The sequence below is a fragment of the Megalobrama amblycephala genome, linkage group LG4, assembly GCF_018812025.1.
Source record: "Megalobrama amblycephala isolate DHTTF-2021 linkage group LG4, ASM1881202v1, whole genome shotgun sequence".
NCBI classification, from domain to species: Eukaryota; Metazoa; Chordata; class Actinopteri; order Cypriniformes; family Xenocyprididae; genus Megalobrama; species Megalobrama amblycephala.
Window position 1 is genome coordinate 6184118 of NC_063047.1, and position 26541 is coordinate 6210658.

A 26541-nucleotide genomic window follows, 5' to 3' on the forward strand; every position below is an offset into this window, starting at 1 on the left:
CTACACTGCTTTAAATATAGATACTATGGACATGCATATAGGATTTAGAGTTCTAGTTTTTCAGCTGTGTGTGTGTTTGTGACTTAGTTCTCTTAATTCATCGAGCTGCCCTGATGTTTTTTTTATCAGTAGCTAGCAGCCAAGCATACAGTGTGTAAATAGCCACTGTGGGACAAATGGTATATTCAGTCTCTATCTCCCTCTTCTTCTATCACCTTAGGACTGAAACCAGTTGCACCCCTGGGAAATATAATTTTCCACTCTGTTTATCCGCTATCTTTTAGAAAAGGCCATTCACTCCAATGTGACTTCTGCAGGTGTGACCAGTCACTTAATCACTTATTCCACATGGAAGGGTGAAAAAAAAAGAATAAAGTTGATAATAAAAAAGGACAGATTGAACAATGAAGCACAACAAGGCCTGCTGACACAAGTGGACTGTCACCATGGTGATCGAAAGTCTATAGAAATTCACAGATGCCCTCTCATGACGTGACTTATACTTTTAAACGTATGTCATAAAAGCACTATTATTAGTATACTTTTTATCATGCTATTCCACCATGATTAATGCCATGGGTGCAGTCACATAGAGGAGGAGCGAAACTCAAACTAGAAGGGATTATTGCAGGATGGAATATATTTAAAGTGCTGTAATTAATATTTAAGTGAATATGCAATGGTTTCTCACCTGCATAATGCCTTGAGAGAGTCCTGATCCAGAAACTCATGGTCTCTCCTCACAGCAGAGATCTCAATGGGGAACAGAGAGGCTGAGGGCACACAGAGATGCACCAATTAATTCAATCATTCAACTACACCATGGGACTAATTAAAGCCAACTGAGACCAAATATAACATTTAAGCCAGTGGTCAGTAAAAGAAAGAGATTAAAAAGGTTAGGTAGGCATACTTGGCCGATTTAAAAAAAAAAAAAAAAAAAAAGCTGATTGAGTTCACCCCAAAAAAATCTCATCATTTACTCACCCTCAAGTTGTTCCAATCCAAAACTGTATGAGATTCTTTCTTCTGTTGAGCACAAAAGAAGATATTTTGAAGAACGTTGGTGACCAGACAGTATACGGTAGCCATTGACTGCCATAGAATTTAGCATATAGTATTTTTTTTTCCTATTATGAAATTCTATGGCTACCATCAACTGTCTGGTCACCAACATTCTTTAAAATATCTTCTTTTGTGCTCAACAGAATAAAGAAACATACAGGTTTGTAACAACCTCAAGAAATTCATATAGGTTTGGAACAACTTGAGGGTGAGTAAATGATGATAGAATTTTAATTTTTGGGTGAACTAACTCTTTAAATCACACAAACATCAGAGGAAATGTCGAATTTAACCCACCGAAACTAAATTTCTTCGCCAATACTGGTAGCCGATTACTCAGAATGATATCTGCCAATACCAATGCTGATAGTTTGATTTTCTTAGGGGAAAAAAAACTCTCCCAACTAAAGCTGCAAACTATACAGGGAACCCTCTCATTTGGAACATTACTTTAATATTAGATGTTAAGATGAACAACAGAGCTGTTATATTCAACTGGTATACATTTTCAGATACACATGACACTTAAATAAAAACCATAATGTTTGTGTACCACTCAGTTGCACATAAGGTAGTTTTCATAAACACTTGTTTTTGTGACAAATTTATTCAAACATATGTAGAATTAACAGTAAATAATCTCCTTTATATATATATATATATATATATATATACACACACACACACACACACACACACACCCAGCCAACAAACTGAACATCAGATAACTTTTCTAAGGTAAATGCAATATTAAGTTGTTTACAAGCTGTTTTATTGATGTCTTTTCTTTTCATGCCCTTTTCCTTTATTTTCTTTTTTATTAACGCTGAAACACAGATTGAGCAATTACATGAGATATGATATATTTCTGTAAATTGTACTATATTTTTTCAACATACCTTTTGATGTTTTTTTTCGTGCTATAACTTGTATTAAAGTGGGAAAAAAAGATGTGCTCCACACTGCCACTTGAACTGTCACATCACATTTAAGAGCATCAAATGCCATTTATTGTTTGAATTTCATGATAAAACTGTAGGGGGGAAAAAAACGCTTGATTTAAAGGTGCCTAAGAAAGTTCTTTCACAAGATGTAATATAAGTCTAAGGTGTCTCCTGAATGTGTCTGTGAAGTTTCAGTTCAAAATACCCCATAGCTTTTTTTAAATAAATTTTTTTAACTGCCTATTTTGGGGCATCATTAACAATGCACTGATTTACACTCGACGCCGCCCCTTTAAGACGCGTGCTTCCTGCCACACGAGCTGTCAACTATATTACAGCGCATTTACAAAGTTCACACAGCTAATATAACCCTCAAATGGATCTTTACAAGATGTTCGTCATGCATGCTGTATGCATGCTTCGAATTATGTGAGTAAATTATTTATTTGGATGTTAAAAGTTTTATTCTGAGTGAATCTGAGGCTGGGCTCCGTGGCTAACGGCTATTGCTACACTGTTGAAGAGATTTATAAAGAATGAAGTTGTGTTTATGCATTATACAGACTGCAAGTGTTTAAAAAATGAAAATAACGACAGTCTTGTCTCCGTGAATACAGTAAGAAACGATGGTAACTTTAACCGCATTTAACAGTACATTAGCAACATGCTAACGAAACATTTAGAAAGACAATTTACAAATATCACTAAAAATATCATGATATCATGGATCATGTCAGTTATTATTGCTCCATCTGCCATTTTTCGCTGTTGTTCTTGCTTGCTTACCTAGTCTGATGATTCGGCTGTGTGCAGCTCCAGACGTTAACTGGCTGCCCTTGTGTAATCCCTTTGATAATTGTTGGGAACGTGGGCTGGCATTATGCAAATATTGGGGCGTTCACCCCGACTGTTACGTAACAGTCGGTGTTATGTTGAGATTCGCCTGTTCTTCGGAGGTCGTTTAAACAAATGAGATTTATATAAGAAGGAGGAAACAATGGGGTTTGAGACTCACTGTATGTCTTTTCCGTGTAATGAACTCTTGTTATTTAACTATGCCAGGGTAAATTAAATTTTTGAATCAAGGGCACCTTTAACTTCAGGTGATTCATAGGATCGCTATTTTTTAAATTGTTGTCGCGTTATCTTCCACAGCCCTAAATTCAACACAAGAGAGATTTTCTTCACACACAGTAAGAGTTGCAATCTGACATGTTTTTCCACCCATTTTTGATTGACAGAATATAATCATGCCTGATCATTGGCTGTTTTAATGCGTTTAACTTTTCATCCAGGGGGAACGTCCCCAGACACCCCTTGAGGGACGGGCTAAAGATATATGGGTTTGTTGTATTATTATTATTTTTATTTTTTTTTAAAGGACAATAGAGAGGAGACAGGAAAGTGGACAGAGGGTGTGGTGGGATGAGATTGAGACATAAAGGTCAGATTTGAACATGTCCCTGTTAGCAGTAGCACAAAGGCTAAAGTGTGTTTGGAGTACATGTACAACACAACAAAAATATACTGCTACACACGGAGTAATTCAAGAGAGGTCCGTGACCTCTTGGGGGTCTGTGGTGCTACTAAAGGGCTTTTATCTAGTCTGTTCACAACTATTTTTGTGTTAATGAACAATAAAACATTTAGCTGAATTTTAGCTACTTTATAATTTAGTAATATCAAAATGTACAAAATACATGTTTGTGTCATTAATGATCATTTTAAGCAATGTGAGCATTATATATGCTGTGTCTGGGGTCTAAAAAAAGTCAAAGAACCTTGCTCTAAAACATAGAAATGCATACACTAACAGCAGTCATGCCTTACATTGTATCAATGTATATTCTTCAAAAATGAGTTGGAAAAACAATTATGTTCTGGCCAATATCTACCAGGGCAGCACTATTTTAGATGGAACAGAGAGTCAGAATGTGAGTGTGGGGTGTGTATACCTGCATATTGTATGTGTGTGTGTTTGAGTGCGTCAACATTGCTGAGGTGTCCCATTTCCAGCTTTTGTTTCAACCTCCTTCCCCTCTTGAGTTACAGGTCCAACTAATGACAGTAGTACAGGAAGATTGCCAGAAAGCATTCAGCTCACACCACAAGAACAAAGGAAAAAGAAATTCCCAACAAAGTCAAATTTAAGTCAGGCTAGGCAATTCTACAGTATCTAATTCAGAATGACACACACTGTGTAAGTGTGAGGATGACATTTCATTTTTTTCATCAGGAACGAGAAGTATTTTGCGTCTCTTCCTCTCAAAATGACTTGGTTATGAGTGTCCTTATCACAGCAGTTCAAGGAACACAGAGTTTCTTGCTCACACACAGCCAAACATTTCTTAAGTTTCTTTACTCTGTTCGGTGTTTGAAGGAAATTTCCAATCAGTAATGTTACTTAAATTCAGAATTCCAGACACGCATAAACAAAAAAACAAACAGAGCATCCAGACCACTCTACTGCATTTAAAGGTGCCCTAGATTCAAAATTTGAATTTACCTCGGCATAGTTGAATAACAAGAGTTCAGTACATGGAAAAGACATACATTGAGTTTCAAACTCCATTGCTTTCTCTTTCTTATGTAAATCTCATTTGTTTAAAAGACTTCCGGAAAACACGCGGATCTCAACATAACACCGACTGTTATGTAACAGTCGGGGTGTACGCCCCAATATTTGCATATGCCAGCCCATGTTCCCAACATTATGAAAGGCATTAGACAAGGGCAGCCAGTAACGTCTGGATCTGCACAGGTGAATCATCAGACTAAGTAAGCAAGAACAACAGCGAAAATGGCAGATGGAGCAATAATAACTGACATGATCCATGATAACATGATATTTTTAGTGATATTTGTAAATTGTCTTTCTAAATGTTTCTTTAACATGTTGCTAATGTACTGTTAAATGAGGTTAAAGTTACCATCGTTTCTTACTGAATTCACGGAGACAAGAGCCGTCGCTATTTTCATTTTTAAACACTTGCAGTCTGTATAATTCATAAACACAACTCCATTCTTTATAAATCTCTCCAACAGTGTAGCATTAGCCGTTAGCCACGGAGCACAGCCTCAAACTCATAGAGAATCAAATATAAACATCAAAATAAATACTTTACTCCCATAATTCGAAGCATGCATACAGCATGCATGACGAACATCTTGTACAGATCCATTTGAGGGTTATATTAGCTGTGTGAACTTTGTAAATGTGCTGTAATATAATTGAGAGCTCGTGTGGCAGGGAGCACGGGAATTAAAAGGGCGGCGCGCTGAAAAAAATCAGTGCATTGTTAATGATGCCCCAAAATAGGCAGTTAAAAAAATTAATTTAAAAAAAAATCTATGGGGTATTTTGAGCTGAAACTTCACAGACACATTCAGGAGACACCTTAGACTTATATTACATCTTGTGATTCTTGGGCACCTTTAATGTTTTGTTTTCCTAAAAAAAAAAAAAAAAAAAAAAAAAAATACAAGCAAACACGTAGATGCAGAATATATTATAAACTTTTCCTCTTTTGAAATACAGGGCTATTTTCAGGGATGGGGAAAGCCCAACTCGGAAGCATCTGTTTGTTGATGCTGCAGTTTAGCCTCAAAATGCAAGTAACAATTACCCTAATTTATTTTCCTAATAAATCAATGTTTATTACCATATGGTCACTTTTCAAAGATAATATTACACACAAGGCTGTTTCCAACACAGACGGACACCAGCATCCCTACTGTTTTAAAACACAGCGCCAACTATTGAGTTTGTAATAGAGCTTCAGGGGACTATTTTGAGAAAAAAAGTGAGAAATCGCTGACTGTTACGCTGAAGCTGGACAACAACACACAACAGAGAACTTTTATTAAAGTCACGTCCTTTTTAAAGTTCCTCATATATATATATAAACACCAATACAAGACCTATGCCACGAACAGCAGGAACATCCCAGATATTGGCGTATCATTAATTCAGCACATCTCTGTTTCTGTCACAGCCAACGTGGGCCAGGTCACTGCCAGCGTACTCTGTGACGTGCAGCCGGAAAATACACAGCTCTGTCAGAGGAAGTGAAGCAGATGACAGGTGTTTGTCAGGTTGCTTAAATGAGACAGGTGAATGGAAGTGTTGCTGCATTCGGCTTTAAAATTATCATTTTGTAGGTGGAAAAATTTTGAAAGCAATAAAACACGGATAATTATTTATTTTAGAGAAACTAAACTAAATGCATTACTGTGATTAGCTACAAAAAAAATGATTATTTCAGAATAAATAATTACCTCACCAGACTACACTAAAGGCCCCCGATATACTTCAAGTGAAATCATAGTACAAACTGGTGTGAATGCATTTCAAACAAAATCAGGCTAAAACAAAGTTTGCTTTATGTTCGTTTCAGGAGTTTGAAACAGCTTACTAAAGCGAACTTTCCATAAAAATTCACTCTGGCTGGTAATTTACCATTGGTCCATGGTGATTCCATAATAGGTAGGTGTGGCTCTGAGGCTCCGCCTTCTTTGACATGGAAATCTTCTCTGGTTCATTTCTTCTATTTAGTCCATCAAGGTCTGACATCCATGAGTAAAAACATGAACACTCTGGAGAGCCGCTTTTTGAACTGCGTTGCATAGATAAGATATCTTCGGAAGGGGGATTAGGGCTGTGTGATGTAGTTTAAGGTGTCTTGGCAAACTTTGTTTATCAGTTTGAAGTGCATTAACAGGTAGAGCTAGACAGCGGTCCTGTCATGTGAGGTTTAGACCCACTCTGACGGACAACAACAACAACAACAACAACAACAACAACCAAAAAAAACTCCCTAAAGACTTCCTAGCTCTTCTATCCAGATAGCAAAATTCTCTGTTTTTACTGTTATTTCTATTCCTTATGTTTTATTTTTATTATTATTCTTTATGTAAAGCACTTTGAATTACCATTGTGTATGAAATGCGCTATACAAATAAATTGCCTTGCCTTGCGTAGAAAATGTCGTTGTAATTCTAATCGAAAGAGACACGGAGACTATTTTTTTCATGTTTAATACTGTAAAGCTGTTTGCTTTTAAACAATCTATTGTATAAAGTGCTATATAAATAAATGTGACATGAATTGACTGGAGTGCTGATTTGCAATGCTTGTGCAAACATCCACATTGCTATGATCAGATGCTTTCTTAAGTGCTGTTTTCTCATGGTTGTCATTTTGTTAGCATGTTTATTCTGTTATTGAAATGTAAGTGTGCAGCGCATATTAACATATTCATCTAAATGCAGCTCTCAGCAGCGTGGGTGGTGTCAGGATGTTCGCTAACATACCGTGAGTATATCAGGGCCTTTACCAAGAGTTGACAACACAGAATGAGTAAATAGCTGTTCAAGTGTGCTTGCATTCAAACACAGCTGGACAGAATGTGAAGGAATGGTGCTGAATGCAGGGTTCTTGAGATACGTTTTTTTTTAAAGTTAATACTAGGAATGCTCTGATAAAACAATTCTGGCTGAAACTGATAAGCTGATCATTATTTTTATGATCACACTGATAACCAATAAATGGAAACACACACACACACACACGCACACGGAACTAACGTTAATTGTTCAGAATGTTAAAGGCTACAAGTGAATTTAGGGATCACAGACTCATAATGTGCAGTACGAAAATGGATGTGCATTATAGATTAATTTATCAATTAATTATCACCAATATTGGTAGTTAATTAATATGGAACCATGTAAATATTGTGCATCCCTGCTTTTAATATGACAGCACTATAAAACGTGTCACTGCTGGTGAGAGATGCTGAAAAACAGGATGCAATACAACAGCCTGTATCTAGATGTCTGTATATCTAGCTTAGTCATATTGATTTGTGACAGGAATTAAGTTTGTGGAGGAAGAAGTGTTCTTGTACAGTTAAAAACATACCGATCGTTCAGCTACCAAAACCAAGAGACTTTCAGTAGACAAAAACCTCCATAAAACAGTTTTAAAAGTGACAATTACATATGATCTAGGACCTATATACACAGCACATGCTATTGTAAAGACTCAGTCTATCAAAACCATTTTCAACCACAAAGTTAAATATGGGATCTACCTTGCAGACAAAAGTAAAAGTAAAACCACATCCTTTGTATTTAATTTCCTTGAACAGACTACAAAATGGATTGCTGTGGACATATTGATTTATTATACACTTTTTGTAATGTGTATTCAATGCCTTCTGCTGCAATAATTGAATATCTTAGAGTTACCTTCATCTGTGGTATTTCATTTGCAAATAATGATTTAAATTTTTAATTAACTTTTTTTTTTTTTCTCTCAGCATTAGCAAGCATAATTAGTAAGGTGGCACAGAATGGTTTTAGATTCCAAACATAAGGAATAACAGACCTGGCAGAACCCTGGCTCACTAATGATTAAAGAGCATGATTTCAACCACAAAAAACTCTCTTCTGTTATTATGGGCTGTTTTTTCCCCCCCCAAGACATTTTGGTCCTTATTACATGTTCACAAGCGTGAAGCCAATAAGATTTTAAAACTGATTTATATGAATTCAGGTGCAGGTTCAGCCCTGCCAGTGAAATCTGAGCAGGCTAATATTAGAACTTGTCTGTGAATTCGTCATTGTCTGGGTCACAAGTACGCCTGCTTCACACAGCAGACAGCATCACCAACAGATTCCTGCAGGTGCCGTATGAATAAAAAGATCAGGAAGTAAGGAAACATAGTGTGGTCTTTTGAGAGCACATATCACTTAAAATGAAAAAGTTAGTGTGATATGGACCTCAAATGAGTTTTAAAAATAGTTAGGACAGAGTTTTTGTTCACAGATTACAAGAATAGCTCACCCAGAAATTAAAATTCTGTTTTCAATTAACTCATTCCAAACCTATGTGACTTTCCACTGTAGAAGATATTTTATATTTTTATAAAGAATGGACTTAAAACTGTAAACTGTGTCTTATACAATAAGCCGATAATAATTTTCATGTTATGAGTAATGACCAATAAACAGTAACCATTAAAGGTACAGGTTGTAGGACCTGGCACTAGAGGGCGCACTACCAAAACAATAACAATCGCGTGGTTTGATGACGTCATGCTATATTGCAATACAATACAGCAAATATAGTTTGACAGAAAATTATCAAATTAATTGATTACTGTTTAGATGATATGAAAACGATTACCACTTGTTCAACAAATATATACACTCGTGTACATTCAAACACAATAATTGGGCATACATAGCAAACGCGAGTTCAACGATTTGCGCGAGTAGATTACATACAAAGTCAATGCGATCAGACTATGGATCAGACGCGTCCTCGCGCGGGTCTAGAGACGCGACGCCCCGCGTTTGGCGTGTATGCCCCATAATACTAATCGTGTTGATCGTTATAATGGCATACGTTTTCTGTAAAGATACGAATCAAAACAATTCACCTGTTGAGTAAAACACAAGCGAGATCGGCATCTCTTTCTAGGTGAAGTTTGTCGCAAAGCTCTCTCCATCTAGAAAATGCAACATCCTCGCTCTTTCTCTCCTCTTGTCCCAAACTCTTCTTGGGTCGTTTGGTTGGCCCGTACGCTTACGTTTACGGGAGCTGTCCTTGTCGACAGAACCAGCGGCAGATGGTAAACAGTAATTATGTTCCATAAATAAGTAACACAATCCTCCATAAAATGTGCAAGAAGTAAATAAGGGACTGCTTGAAGCAAGCTAGTAGTTTGCTGGACGCTAGACACTACTTCCGCATTTGTCCATGACACTGTTGTCATGTGGTTTCTACGTCAGTAAAGGCGGTAACAAAGGGTAACTGACGTCATTGACAGGCGACTGCACTGCCCCGTGATTAGAGATATTGTTAGTAATCAGCTGGACAAAATATATAACACTAGCCTAGTGGTTTTTGGATATTTTACTGCGAAAATATTATACAAATTGTACCTTTAAATACTATTTTGTCTAAATAAATTTAGACCAAAACTTAAAACCAAAATCAAATTTTAAATGCTAAAAGCGAATTTAGGAATCACATCATTATAATATACAGTAAAAAAAAAAAATTGAGAGTGTTAATAATAATGGATTTTTAGTGTTAATAAATTATTAGTCTTTAATAATAGATTAATTTTAAGTGAGCAATAGATGATGGCAAAGATAATCTAAAAGTTTATATTGTGCATCCCTAATTCGGTTCATCACACAAAGCTATTGTATGCTTCAGAAGACTTTAACAATGTTTTTTGTCATTGTGGAACTTGACAGCACCAGTCTTCATTTCACTTTCATTATATGGAAAATAGGTGACCAGGATATTCTGTTATGTTCCACAGAAGAAAGTAAGTCAGAGGGCTTGAAATGAGGGTGAGTAAATGATCACAGAATGCTCATTTTTGGGTGAACCATGCCAATTATTTGATATTCAAATGAATTTCTCTTAAAATGATTCCAGTCTCTATAGCCTGTGAACCATGCATGAGCTTTCAGATTTGTTTAACTTCAGTGTGTGTGAAATGGCACAAATCATACTCTGGGGTGAAGCAGGACAGACAAGCTCTGAATATCTGCAGCACCTGTGATGGTTTCTAAAGAACAGTGCTGTGGACCGCTCATTGGTTCAGCATTACTTTACACTCACAACCCAAAAGGGATCTGAACCAAAAGCCATCTGGTTTCACATGTATTTCCCTAATCACTAATCCTGAAACACAATAACATTGAAGCCTCCTGCAGTGGAGGGGAAGGGGGAGGGGGGTGAGTGTGTACCGTTCTAAAAAGACAATATGGAGGGAAACCAGATGAAAAAAGAAAATAGGATAAACACTGAGTATGTGGTTAGAATTGTTGAATCATTCCAAATAAACAGATCGAGATGAATAATATCTCATGGCAGATAAATAAATACAACAGTCTGTAGCTTTACACACAAACACACACACACACACAAATAGAGCTGTCTACACTAGACACATCAAAGCAATGTGCAAATCATTTATCCTTTGTGTAAATTAGCGCACATGCAAGTACTTCAGAAGTAGAACAGGCATCTGTTTACTGTCAGTGAATCATTGTGTCACGCTGTGCTGCATCACGTCCAGTGTAGACAGTATCACTGATTATATAATGGGTACTATTTGCTTTTGACATGCTGTGTCGTGCTGCTTGCGTCCGATGTAGAGAGTGTGTTACTGATCATGATGCTCAAGATCTGTGAATGGTCATAATTTGTGCGTAATCAAAGACTACAGATATAGAAAGACGATTCACCCCTATTAGTTATGAATAGAAGAAACTGCAACGCGAAATATGGCAAAATACATCCCGCCTTCTAATTAAAAGAGCCAATCGCTGATTGATAAAGTCATTGCGTCACTGCAGCTGCTGTTAGAAGCTCCGGTTCCCATAGAAACCCGAGACTCGCACTTAGGACTACACATGTGCATTGGCTCATCAAACCTGAAAAATACGCTTTTTTAACGCTATTTGAGCATAAGAAACAACATTTATGGGGCAGTTCATGTCAGATTTTGTTGCTGATTTGAAATATGTTATTTAATGGCGAGTTCACCAAGCAGTTTTGGAGTTTTCAGGATTCCCCCATTCAAATACATAGGACTTGGTCTTGGACTTTGGTATAATCTTGAGTTTATCCTGATTCACTGATCCTGATGGAAATATGAAGAAACCTTAAACTCCAATAATCTTTTGGAAATGGGGTGTTACCAACACAAATATCACTTCAGCTCAATTTGAACAAATACATTTTCATTCAGGGGTGAATCATAAAACATGATTGGTTGTAGCAGGAACGTGCTATGATTGGTCAGCGCAATGTGGACATTATCTGAATGGCTTGATGGTGGGTGGAGTCCAATTATTTGTGGATTTGTCTGCATGTCTTGATGCTAGAAGTGTTTCAAAATGCACAAGAAGCAATCCACAAATGAATGCCAGCTAGAGTTGTGTTTGTGACAGAAAACACATTTGTAATTTTTTTTATTAGCAAATCTCATTTTATTTATTTGTGATTTTTGCTCATTTTTGTGAATCTCTTTACACTTATTTGTGGATCTTAATCTATTTATTTGGAATAATGCAACAATTCTAACCTCATACTGAGTCACAAAAAGGCATAGAGATAAGTGGCGAATGAAAGAGACAGATAATAGACATTTGTGGAATGAGTTCTGGATTACCTTCATAGAGCTGAGCGTACTGAGGAAATCCTGCCGCCCGGAGCCACTCACAGGCCTCCTTTGCCTCCAGCTCTGAGAGAGAGACAAAGATGAATTAATGAAATCAATAACATAATATATTCTTTTAGTTCTCTCATGCTATTAATCATTATCACTTGATTAAAATGAGACATACAGAACACATCAGACTTGATTACTCATTTCACCATGAATAAGAGATGTTTAATCTTATTTAGATAATCTGTGGTCACATTATTAGGTCTGTCTATGAAAAAAAAAAAAAAAAAAAAAAACTTTCAGAACTGGGATTTTAGCTAGTTTTCCATGACACGGAAAGATCTAACAAACTTTTTAACAATTAAACATATTTAGATTATATAACAGTCCTGTGCTATAATATCTTTTTTTTATTAATGTATTCTAACTGTAATCACTGAGACATTGGTCTTTATCCAGCTGTCACCAGTCATCAGGGGAACATGGCACATGTGATGGACAATGCCTTCAGACCGGCATGAAATGCCTGAGATCACCATGGAAACTGGTGAGGTGATAGAGGAGTAGGTTACTCAAAAACAACATACTAAGAGGATCTCAAAAATAACAGCCCAGATGTAAGTACAACCTGAGGCTGATATTTAAGAAAAATATTACATGTTTTGTCTCTTAGAAATGCACATTTGACAGTAGCTTGAGTTGGGATGCAGATGTAAAATTGTGACCATTAACAAAGACAATGATAGTTCATGTGAGTTCAGTGCTTTTAGAGAATACTTTTTGTGCACCAAAAAAAACCAAAATAACTTTTCAACAATATCTAGTGATTGCCGATTTCAAAACACTGCTTCGAATCTTTTGTTTCGAATCAGTGGTTCGGATCGTGTGTCAAACTGCCAAAATCCTGACTTTGGCGCTCCGAATCACTGAAAGCAGTGTTTTGAAATCGGCCTTTACTGGATACTGTTGAAAAGTCATCATTTTGGTTTTTTGGCACACAAAAAGTATTCTCGTCACTTTATAATATTAAGGTTGAACCACTGTAGTCACATGAACTGTTTTAAATAAATTTTGAGTACCTTTCTGGATCTTAAGAAGTTTGGTGGCACTGCTGGCAATAGAGGCCTCACTGAGCCATCTGATTTCATCAAAAATATCTTAATTTGTGTTCTGAAGATGAATGAAGGTCTTACGGGTGTAGAACGACATAAGGGTGAGTAATTAATGACATTATTTTCATTTTTGGGTGAACTAACCCTTTAATGACACAGATGGCAGCAGATGTATTAGGCTGCTGTCACTTTAAGACCGAATGCACGGATACTAAAAATACGGACAAATATCTAACGATATATCACCCCTCCCTAGTTGCATTGTCCACAGAAACCTTTGAGTTACTGTTAACTAAATACAAATTAGCCGGATCCGTCTGTCTGTTTTGCACATTGTTTTCAACAAACCATATTACAGTTGCGTCGTCAGATTTGGGTTGAACCGTAGTTTGTAGTGTGAGTAGTTTTACAGTTTACTGCCCTTATACAAAATTATTTACCTATAGCATCTAATGAATCGGAAGTCTTGCTCACTCACAGAAAATAGCTTATTTCCATATTGTAAATTTAGATGGATATTTAGTTTTAATCCATTAATAGCACTTTTATTTTTTAGTTGTAGTTTTAACAAAGCACAATCTTTCCAAGTGCCCACTCAAGGGAATCTTCTCTGTGTCCACATATCTGTAGTTGTGTGAATTACTGGACACAGTTCCCCTTTATCATATTAAACAACTGTAACTATGTAAACTACTGTTTACTTGCATTAAGATACTGGTAATTGACTGACTCAACAGCCGGACCTCAAGGAAACGAGACAAACTAAAGTGACTGGCCCTGAGAAAATCAATCCTGACATTAAAGTGTCTCATCTGCCTCTATCTGGACACAATCCAACAAATCTAAGGAGCTGAATGAAACTGATGAAAGGAATGAAACTGATCCAATTATCAAACAAGTCATCTCAATAAAAACAATTTAAACCTGTCAGAAGATGCATTTCTACAGATGGATTAAAATACGAGAGAGAGAGAGAGAGAGAGAGAGAGAGAGAGATTCCCATTGATTTGCATTTTAAACATGTCATTACACAATCAGGTTAATCATGGTTTCATCAAATGCATTCACATATTTCACACTCCATTGGGATTATTTGTTCATTCCAGTAGTTGTATATTCCAGTAGTGATCTCTATCATTTGATTTGCAAGGGCACAAGAGAAATTACACACTTCATGTTTATAGGAGCCATCGAGAGCTTTTTGATTTTGTTGGTGTCAGACTGACAGAGCAAATCAGTTTTCACTAGTAAACAGTAAATATTCTCCTTATGTCAGTAATTAATTAGCCTAGGTAATAATAGCTTGAGGAACAGTTATCTTCATTTGGGAAAGGAGCGAAGGAGTTTTTTTAATTTTTATTATTGAATATAGTGATTAGGAATCCGGTGGCATAAAATCAGGGTTTTTTTTTTTTCTGAAACAATACATCCCAATGGAATGTAAAATATACGGCAATGGCATATCGGAATATGCATTTGATAAAACCATTATTTACCTGCAATTGTGTCCACTGAATGCTACAAACATTTTCCTATTACGCAGCATGAATAACAATAAGGAGATTTCATATGCAGGTCACATTAGCATAAAAATTCTGAGCATAAACCATTGTCATTTGGGAAGCTAGCCAATCAGATCCAAACATATACTGACAAGCCAATGACATTGCAGAGTGAAGCAAGGAGAGGGAAAAATCAACATTTTTCAACAGAATAATCCTGTCAATCAAAACAGCAGCTGTGACAATCTCTGGCACACTGAAGCAAAATTGTGTTCAAATGAACAGATGATAACAGACTTCAGAACTCATTTACATATGCATTTGAGTGTTCATTTATCATATAATTTTCAACTCTTCCTATACTCAAAACAAGACGTACACAAAAGTTATTCAGCATTTACAAATACATATATAGCAATTGTAAGACCTTGTGAAATTAGTGTAGCACTACATTTTCAAAATACATTTAATTTTATTATACAGGTTATTTTATATGCGAAAATAGAAAAATACCAAAGTATTGTAAGCAAATAATAACAAAAGTCTATTCAATTCTGAAAATATCTATTTATCTAGCAGCATTGGGGGCAGAAAAAGCAAGATTGTTTAATAGTGCTTTTTCCGCCCCCAATGCCCCAATTCCGCACCCAATACCAAATTATAATTGAGATGCCAAGAGAACTCAGAAAGGTCAGATCTGAAAATGTATGTGTACAAGCACTTTTCATTCCTATGATGAGATCAGCTTCGTCCGTTTCCTGCCTCCATACTCTGCCCCTTCAGCATTCCAGAACTCCCTGACTCCCAGCAGTGCTCTGGGATTTCCCGCCCAGACGCCCACATTTCTACTGCTGCTAGATCACACACTTCAAGTCATCAAACGCATTGTCTGACAATCCATTCAAACACTGCTTTCCATTTACAAATATGTTATGTGGCAACAGTAGGATTGAAACAGTAGATTAAACTACGATTTTCACAACGATAACCGTCTCAGAAAACATCACAGTTTCATTGTATATGGCATTTCATCAGATTCGATTTGGATTAATTTGGAAATATTTCAGGCATATACTTTTTGTAATAAAATTAATATTTCAAATCTGAGACTTTGTTTCTTATCAAAAGCAACTAAGGACAGGCCTAATGATGTTTATTAAAAGCTTATTTATGAATCAACTGAAAATAACATTGAATAAAAATATCAATCTTGCTATTTAAGAATTGATATAAAGACTACATCAAAGGTTTTTTTCCATCATTGGCTAGAGATTGGGGGTATCAGCCTCACATACTTTATGCACATATGGCTGTACACAGGTTGACATTTCTGACACATTCAAGGAGGAAAGGATTTGTGTACGCACACTTGACATTATCCATTCAGTTGGTATTTTTTCACTGTAATTTTCATACTGTAAATAAGCAAATAAACACTTTGTGACAAGTCAATTTTCATGAAACCCTATAGACAAGAGTTTGAATTCATCATTACTGTATATCTTCTCCATGTCAATCATCATTACAACAGTTACTATTTTTGTTATTAGTACGTTTAGCAATCATTGATGGTGTAATAAAAAAAAAGGTCCAGATGGGCATAAAACATTCCTGTAGCTGCTTCTCTTCTCAGGAAAGCTGGAAACCCCCTAAGTAAAGCGTTTCTTTTTCCCTCTCCTTCTCCCCTACCCCTCCCTCTTTTCCTTTTCCCACCCCCTCCCTTTTTCTTCGTTCAATAAACAGGAAGTCTAAAGAGCTATGGTATTAAAACGAGTGGATAATGGGTGGGGGTGCTGTGGGTTAACATGATGATGTTGACTGACGATTATGTTTAATCTTACTGTATTCTTTTGGTATAGAAAAGTCTCCTACAGGATAAAAAGAAATGTTTCTTTTATGATGTTCTTCCATGCATGGACATTTGAGAAAGATCAAAGTGACAGCAGAGCAGAGATAGTCAATCATTGCTGTAATTTTAAAAAAAAGTGTCTGTTTGTGAGGCCTATTTTTATAACATGGTCATCGTTTTCCACTGCAGATGCAAAATTCATGGATGAGGATCTGTGAATTTTTCACCAGTTTCTATTCCAGACAGTTATCTCCAAGTATAAACAATCATCTCCAATTCACCGTCCCACCTCTGACCTTTTCCATGATAATATGCTTGACTTCTAATGATATCAATAATAAAATAGCATAATGGCAAAAGACATTATATTGTGAGTGAATGTGAGTTTACAGTCTGCATTCAATGTGATGAAATAAAAATAAATATGAGTGACACAATAATGGCAAAAATAAAGTCTATTGAGCTATCCTTGTCGTGATTAAAAAAAATAAAAGACTTATGAGGTGGTTCTTTACAGTGAATCAAAAAACATACAGCACGGCCAGTTGAGTTTGATTCCCAAACAAATGACTCCTATGAACCGGTTCTTTCAAGTTATTTAAAATAGGGCTAGGCGATTAATCGAAAAGTAATCGAAACCGAAATTCAGAACCTCTAACCGACGTAATTTTCCCATGTTGATTATTTCGTTTTTTTATTCCTGTTAATACTTCCCCCTTAAAAACATACTACCGCGTGTGTAGCCACGTGACTCCGCCCCGTCCAGTCAGTGGCATAAAAGCAACATGGAGGTGAACGCCGGTTCAACACATAAGGTGCGTCCCAATTCGCGTACTTGTGCACTATTCTATGACGTTTTTAAGTATAAATAGTGTGAGTAGTGCGTTCACACAGAAAATTCCAAAAAGAAAAAGTGCACTTTAAATACCCGGATGATGCACTAAATTAACGGAAAAAAGGAAGTGTGGAATGTTGGACACTTCGTGCACTCGACTGTCGCAGCTTTAATAGAGAATACGAACCGACGTCATGCCGTGTTGCATGCCGGGGCGGCGCCGCCATTTTGACAGGATCGCTCCCTACTACTTGCACTGAAATGAATACAGATACTTGCTTACCTTTTGTTTTGTTTCTGCCATTAAGTGGAACATTCACATTTTTAAGGGTATCGTTTGCAGGGAACAGAAGCTATTTTATAGCATCGCATGATAATTTTATTTATTTTTATTTTTTTCACTGAAGTTTTGTAGAATTTCGTTTACAATGTTCATCTGTTTACCCATCATATGAATATCCAAATAAAAGTATGGGTTCAACACGCTGAGAAAAATCGATTCATTTTCTTTGTTGGAAACATTTAAATGATGCTTAAACGAGCATATTGAGTAGGCCTACAACTGTTGTCATTGTAAATATTCCTTTCCACGATCCCAGAGAATCAGAGATTATGGGTCAGTCAGCGGACAGACGGACACGAACACTGTATTTTTATATTTATTTCAACAGATGACAAACAAAATCAAAACCCTAGGAGCTTGTCAACAGTTTAGTAGTGAGTCCTTGCAAGGGCACCTTTTAAAAACGCTGGCTTATTGTATTATGATGACATTATATTAAAAGAGGTGCAGACGAGCCCTGAATATGAACGCAATGCGTTCTCCACACAGTATGCTTTAACAGATGTGTACAGAATCTTGTGTTTGTCTCGGTGCATTAAGCGTTTCTTCATTCTTAAAAGCATTTGAATGTCCCCGTTCAAGTTCTACTAATTCACGAGCGGAGTGAGAGTCAGACTTGCAAAAAGTAATGTTAATTATTAAACCAAAAATTTCAAAAAACACTCAGCAATGTGATTCTTTTATTGAGTGATATGCAGTGGGTTTAATCAGTGCCATTACTAAAATATTTGCCATCCGGCGTCTTCTCGTCATCTCCACGAACTGCTTCCCTTGCTGTTTTTACACGTAGAAAAGGCAAAAAACGTTGCTCATTGTCCAGTTCTCTCTCAGAAAGATTATCAGAGTTACTATCACCATTATCGATGCAGCATTAATGACATACAATGGTGAAATTTTTCACAATCATGACAGAAAACAAATTACTGAACTAAACTCAATGACGGAAAGGCTGCGCGATCCTGTCAAGATGGCGTATAAACAAAGAAGTTACCCAGAACTCAACGCGGCGTGACGTCAGAATCGTATTCTCTATTACGTAGTTGAGGGGAAGGGAGGATCAGACTCCGTTGTTAAATGACAAAATAACCTTATACAATTCACGCACTACATGGATGAGTGCATAGTGCACAAGTACATAGTGTATAAGTGCATAGTGTATAGTGCGTCATTTGGGACGCAACTATAGTGATGGCGCGTGAGCGGTAAGCCTTGCGTCTTCACTAAACTTTGTCAGTTGTATTTGTTTTAAGGTTTGCCAATTTGGACATTCAAGTGATTTTAGAGGATCGGATGTGTATTATATCAAGCTACCGTGCTCGCGCAGCTGCACTGTGGCACGAACACTCATACAAACAGTAACGTTAGCTGCTCCAATCGTGAAGATAGTGCGCACTGAGAGGAGCAGAAACTAGTTGTCAGCGCTGTCCTGTGATTTATCACTAAAGTTGCTTAGAAACGCAAAAGTTAGTATAGCGTATATTTTTCTACTTTTGAAGTAACTATTTACAACCCACAGCTTCACAAGAAATAGAGAGACGGTATGACTAATAACACACGCAATCACTCTCTCACAACTGTGCTAATTTATCTGTATCTGATTTACAACGAGCAGAAATCTGTAAGAAAAGTTACGAACCATAGATAAAGTAACTGCTGATAGTGAGCTATGTCATGTCAGATCACTCTTTCAATGGGAAAAAAATCCCCCACCTTTAATAGTCAATCATATTTACAGTACAAACCTTGTCAGTGAACTATGAGGGCCAAAAAAAAAAAAATTGTTCATTAATCGTAATCGAGGTAAAATGATCAAAATTTAGGTTTTGATTTTAGGCCATAATCATCCAGCCCTGATTTAAAAACAGAGCAAAACCAAAGTAACTTGGATCACAAACGAATGACTTAAGGACCACATACATAAGTTCTTTTTTGTTCTTCGCTTAAGCCGCGCACACACTTAAAGGTCCCGTTCTTCGTGATCCCATGTTTCAAACTTTAGTTAGTGTGTAATGTTGTTGTTAGAGTATAAATAAAATCTGTAAAATTTTAAAGCTCAAAGTTCAATGCCAAGCGAGATATTTTATTTAACAGAAGTCGCCTACATCGAACGGCCAGTTTGGACTACATCCCTCCACTTCCTTCTTTAATGACGTCACTAAAACAGTTTTTTGACTAACCTCCGCCCACAGGAATACACAAGAGTTGCGTTAGAGTGTGTTTGTCGCCATGTCGTCGAAACCATAGACAGTAAAAGAAATGGACACAGCGACCCCATTGGAACTCAATTGAGACAAGTGAAGCCCATTTTTAGCAATTTTTAGCACTTCAGTTTCTGACGCGCAGACTCAAACTAAGCTTGATGACGTCAGCAAACTGTCTGACAGATGTAAATCTTCTAGTAGCTGTGCGTGTAAACTGCCATCGTTAATCTTGCAGAGACGGCGAGCTTGAGCGGGGAGTTCTTTGGCATGAGTGAGCAGGAGTAAGTATTCTGATTAATTATTTTGTATAGTTTTTTAAAATGTAACGCCAGTACGCCATATTAAGTTAATGCATACTATTGCCTGCGAGCTTCTCCTCCTGTCTGTACGGTAATTTCTCTACTGTGCGACAGAGAGTCGAGTGGTTATGACGCAATCGTTACCCTATTTTTACAAAAACTGTTTCTTCGGGGCCATAATGTAACATAGAAGGTAATGGAGCCCTTTATACATTGTCGTGTATCTTTAGAAATAAATAATGGACAAATGGAGTCTTTAAATGCTTCAGATGTAAAGTTATTCGCTGTCAAAGTGACGCCAAAATGAATGGGAGTCAATGGGATGCTAACGCAAGTGAAGTTCTGCTACAAGATGGCGGCACGCCGCCGACTTCAACTTCCGGTCGACTTCCTTGGGCACTGGTCGAAACGCTGTTATTTTCATCCCGCAGTCCAATCACCGGGTCTGATTCCGGCTCAAATTGATAGGGTAAAATTAAAGACATGTTTACAATAACACTGAGCGCGTGCATCTCTACGTTATGGTAAGAGGCGTGACCTTTCCGGGCACGGTGCGCTCAGAGCTGTCGAATCACAACACAGGAACCGCTGGCACAATCAGAACTCGTTACGTATTTCTGAAGGAGGGACTTCATAGAACAAGGAAGTCATCAGCCCGTTTTTATGACAATGGAAACAGCGGTATACAGATAAGTAAATTATGTGAAAAATACTGTGTTTTTTTACACGCGAAACATGAACACATGTTATATTGCACACTATAAACACAATCAAAGCTTCAAAAAACCACGAAAAACGGGACCTTTAACGATTGTAAGGCCGATTATGAATGTAAATTGATACTTATGACTGATCGCGTTCAAACGCGTCCAGTCAGAGCCAGCTGTGTTCAGTCTGCGAATACAGTCGGTGTTTAAATTACATGTGTAAGTATTTAAATCGGCTTCAGTCGCAGGAAACAATCGCTGAATGTTGAGCACAGTCTTAGAATGTTTTAGCTAACGTTAGTCGTTAAATGTGTGCCCGGCTTTAGGGGTAAAAAGAAGTTTCAAATACCTTTTCAGCAGTATATTGTTAGTAATCATCCAGATGCCGTCCACGCTATCCGGATGTTTCAAACTGCTGAAACGAATTCCAAACGAACCTCGTTTTGCCTGATTATCTTCTAAATGATATCATACCAGTAGGTTCTTCAATTTCGCTTTAAGTATATCCAAGCCTTTACGAACAGGTTCTTTTAGAGACTCAAAAACATGCAATGTGACCAGCATAATCTGATTCACAAATTAATGACTCTTGTGAGACAATTCTTTTAAATGAACAGTTCAAAAAAGCAAGCGATTGTCCAAATAACTTATAACCAATATAGAGCCAAATAAATTGGAAAAGAATCAGTGAATCAAAAATCAGAATCAAATTAACAGCTGGCAAATCAGACTTAAATCTTGTAATCTGAATCGATAGCCAGCCCTAAATTCACATCAGTTTCAGCTATTACACCCCCAAAAGGGTCTCTATAGTCTACAGTCTCCACATACACCAATGCTCCTACAGCTGCCTTCAGGGCAGCCGCATCATTGGAGTCTTCTACATTTCTGCTGCGTCCTCATTATGAGTGTAAATGAGAAACTTGGATATCCCAGATGATTCCGTTCTCTGCTCGCAGATCAGCGTATGCTGTCAAACCATGTGAATTACTTGATGTTTTATAAAACAAGGATGTGATGACAAACTTTCTTCCTTACATTTTTTCTGTAAAATGTATACTGAGTAACTTCTGATAAATATTTCAGTCACCAAATGCTCAACATCTTGCCCAACATGGTTCAGAGTCAGACACTGACTTGCTACATCCATAAGATCTATACAGCCCAAAGATATGTCTGCCACAGCTCTGAGCTAAATTAAGCTCTTGTGAGAGTAATGATAGAGGGAATGTTCTGTGTGTATCAGCATTCCTCTCACAGCTGTTTCAAGAACATGCTTTGAGGTTTTACAGCATTCATAAGTGTCTCTGTGTGTTGAGCTCTAATTTGTCCCTTTTGACATGGCTAGTTCAACACACAACTATTTGAGCACCAAATGCAAGACAAATCTCTCATGGAAACAATCTCTCTTTTCGTAAACACCAGGGATCTTTGGATTCAAAATTGTACTCCATGTGCACAGTTTTTAGCGGTATTGATGTTCAAGCGACTCCTGGGGTTTTTATAAACGTAATAGCAGTCGACTGCAATCATATTGCAATTCTGGCCCCAAACGCATCAATAAGCTCCCAATGCTCATCAATGCAGCAGCAATTTAACAATGTTGATAGCATTTTTGAAGAAAACTGTACTTTTTTTTTTTTTTTTTTTTTTTTTTTTACAGCTTATAGCCGGTAATTGACTTGACACACATGCACGCTACACAATCTCTCGTTATATGCCATATTTCTTGCTCTGTTACTGATGTTCTAAAATGTTTTAAAATGATCACTTGTGTGCTAAAATAATTATGTTGACAGCCGCTGTAACCTCCTGCCACTGAGCATCTGTCTTTTGTTAGACCAGCAAAGAAACAAGCATAAAGATTATTTTTAGATCCTCTAATTTTTCCATTAATTACTTACTTTGGTTCTTTCATTGTATGAAAATTAGGTGAAAACACAGTATGTGCATATACACAAAGTTTGAGATCAGTAAGACTTTTTTTTTTTATTATTATTATTCAGCAAGGCTGCATTTAATTGTTCAAGTGACAGCAAAGATAAAATAAAGTTTCAACTTCTTATTCAAAGAATCCTGAAAAAAAAAAAAAAAAAAAAAAAAAAAAAAATCATGGTTTCCACAAAGAAAAGATATTATAATAATAGTAAGAAAAGTTTCACCAAAACCAAATATTAGAATGTTTTATGATGGACCATGTGACACTGAATACGAGTAATATTGCTGAAAATATAGCTTTGCCATCAAAAGAATAATTATAATATATTAAAATATATTCATGTAGAAAAGGGTTACTTTAAATTGACATGTTTTTACTATACATTTGACCAAACAAATAAAGCCTCAGCAAGCATAAGAGACTAATTTCAAAAACATTAAAACATCTTACAGATCCCAAATTTTTGGACAGTAGTGTATGCGCATTCAGTGAAAAACATTACATACTGTTTCTGCTGAAATCTCATCACTGCTCGATGTCACACTCAGTTTGCTTAGAAACTAAAAGAGGAGATCAATTACACAAGAGTCTCACCGATTCTCTGTCATGTATTGCCTACATTACTGCCTCATTTTGGCAGCAAATCAATTTAAAGTTCGCCAAAATAAGAACAAGAACACTGTTCTTGTTGAAGAAAGTACATGGTAGTGTTACATTCATCAAACACAGAGTGTTCTGCCTCTGAAAGACGTTCTTCTGCATTTTGACTTCATTAGCAAATTAGAGAGTTCACTGAGAAAAAAAAAGGAAAAGAAAAAGAATCAGACAGAAGAAAGAGATTGAAAACACACCTTTGATGTATTTAGACTGACTATAGATTGCACTTCATTCAAAAAACTCAGCACTATTTGCCTGGAACAATTAAAGTCACAGTGATATCAAAATTGACAATTCTTTTTTTCTTTTTCTTTTTTTAATGGAATATTGAAGTATTTATTATAAATTATTTATCCGTGCAAATATATATATTTTTTTATTCATGTGCCTAGGGATGTCCCGATCACGTTTTTTTGCCCTCGAGTCCGAGTCCGAGTCATTTGATTTTTAGTATCTACCGATACCGAGTCCCGATCCGATACTTCTATAATACATGAAAAAGAATAAAGAAGAGTGAAAAAACAGATCCAGGATCAGTGCTTTTCAGGTTTTTCAGGTATATAACAGTAGTTTTCAGGTACAGAAAATGGATAAAGTAATCAAATATAAAATATCACTGCATATTATCTTTACTGTATAAAATAAATAAAGATTAATCATTATTGAAGTTACAAAAACTATTCAGTCAAGAGCAGTGAGTGATTTCTTTGTTATTTGTTGTTTGATTTAACATTAAAAACAGGCAGCAGGAATAGTTTTTTTCCCTATAAGACATGCACGATCCAGTACATATACTGTTACACATGCGCTGTCTTTCTCGACTGTTATACGTTCACTTAAGACATAACCGACTATGTTTGCTAGAATACTCGCTAAGACAGGCATGTTGACATAATTTTTGTATGAGTTTGTCAGCTGAAGCGCAAGACTTGAAAAAGAACTCAGTATTTGCGCGCTGACTGAAATAAGCGTGTGCGCGCTTCGGATGAGCGCACACAAATCTTCTCACAGCGCGTGCGAGTTCTCTTTCGCGTCTTGTTTTTGAAGGTTTAAATCAGCAAGTCTTAAATGAGTTAGTTTAAACACAGATAGTAATGTGTGCTGTTCAGGTCTCACCTGCGCTCGTGCGCTATCAACGCCCGGGTGATGACGGCGTACATGACTGGACATTAGAGCAGACGGCACTCGCAGTTAACAGTTTGCAAAGAGTGACTGTTTTGTCCACGCTTTCTGATTATTGTTGTTGTAACGTTTTGCGCATCCATCGACTGAAACATACATTATTTGAACTCTGTCTGTCTGTTTTCCACGTTGCTATTTTAAACAAACCGTATTAACCAATAGATGCGTCGTCATTCGAGATGGACCGCGGTGCAAGTGCGTACCGAACCGTAAGTGGAGAACCATACGGTTCGATTTTTTACCGAGAACCGTTGCACCCCTAATACATATATATCCGAGTCCTGATCGGAGGTAACGTCCGATTCCGATCGAGTCTGAAACCACGTGATCGGGCCCGATTTCCGATCACGTGATCGGATCTGGACATCCCTACATGTGCCCTCATAATCTTTAATCATCGAAATAACTCACACTTGTAGCAACATCTCTTCTCTGATGATGCGTTTTTCAGCACAAGACCAGAACAACCTGCACCCATGTGAGATCACAGCAATAGCAAACCAAAGATCCAATCAATTCTCCATGAAGAGAAAAAAAAAAAAAAAAAAAAAAAAACCAAGTCCCGCCCTCCAATTTTTTGTTCGAGAAGCCGTTTCACTCACAAATAGGGAAGAAAAGACTAATCGCAATGTCGTTTCACATTGACTTTAAGGTCATTTTTTATTACCACCCACAGAAAGCAGAAGGGCAACGTACTTTCATCCAAAGGATATCTGTGTACATTTTCTACTGAACAAGACAACATAAAATGCTAAAGCAATACAACTCAGTATGTATCCTGACTACATTTTCAGCTCTCTAAAGAGATGTTTCAGGTGCCAGCACCACAGTGGACAAACACTGAAAACTGCATTCAGATTTTGTGGGCGTGTTTGCGCCGTTACCTGATTTGCATAATTCCCCCACAACACTCAGTATCAAAGAACCTGGTCAAAAGTCATCATTCCATTTCTTTTTATTTTTTATTTTTTTACCCATTTTGCTATTTCCCTCTCTCTCTCCCAGTATAGTATAGTATGTCTAAGCATACCCTACATGATCTGCAGCTTTAGACCAACATGCTACATACCAGCTAAAAAGTTCATAAATTCAGACATAAGTACAGACAGAATTTATACAGCCATTTTAAAGCCTCGTTTTACAAGCGGTGCAAATCTGGATTAGTGCAAAATAACTTCAATAACTAACAAATGAAATGTGAACAGCATGATTAATAAGATACCCGCCCACTCACGCTGTCTCAACCCCAAACCGCACACATAACGGCGCTGAGCGGGCGCGAGTGATTTGTAGTAAGCCTGGGTAATCCCTGCTGCATGAACAAAACAAACCAAAATTAGCCTGAGAGGCATTTAAAGCACTGAAAACCCTGAAGCAGAAAAGAAAAACACTACTAAATGCTCCCATGAGCGCTGAGAGAGCAGAAGGAAAGTACTTCATCTCATTTTGAATGCACTTTAAACGCCTGTTGGCATCACATATGTGTGGTATCTGTATGTGTGTGTGATGGGGGAGTGACCTTTGGTAAATTGAATGTAGTGTGAACCTGCTGTGTGCAGGGAGGGAGCCATACTTCATGCTCTGCATGTGTGAGAGTGCATGAGCCAAGAGCAGATGGTTTAAGATGACCAAAATGCTGGTGTGTGTGTGTATGTGTGTAATACAGTAAGAGAGCCATAAGGAATGAGCGAGGAAAAAATAAAA

At 37.0% G+C, this 26541-nt stretch overlaps 1 protein-coding gene across 5 annotated transcripts in view; it reads right to left on the bottom strand.

Moving 5' to 3' along the window:
* Positions 1-26541, bottom strand: part of stard8 (StAR-related lipid transfer (START) domain containing 8) — an 82537-nt gene that overhangs the window by 19813 nt on the left and 36183 nt on the right. For all 5 annotated transcript variants that reach the window (XM_048187032.1, XM_048187031.1, XM_048187029.1 and 2 more), the window contains 2 exons: positions 12215-12286; positions 692-773 (listed from right to left, as the gene is read on the bottom strand). In XM_048187032.1, the coding sequence (XP_048042989.1) occupies positions 692-773; positions 12215-12286 (154 nt within the window). The remainder of the gene's footprint in view (positions 1-691; positions 774-12214; positions 12287-26541) is intronic.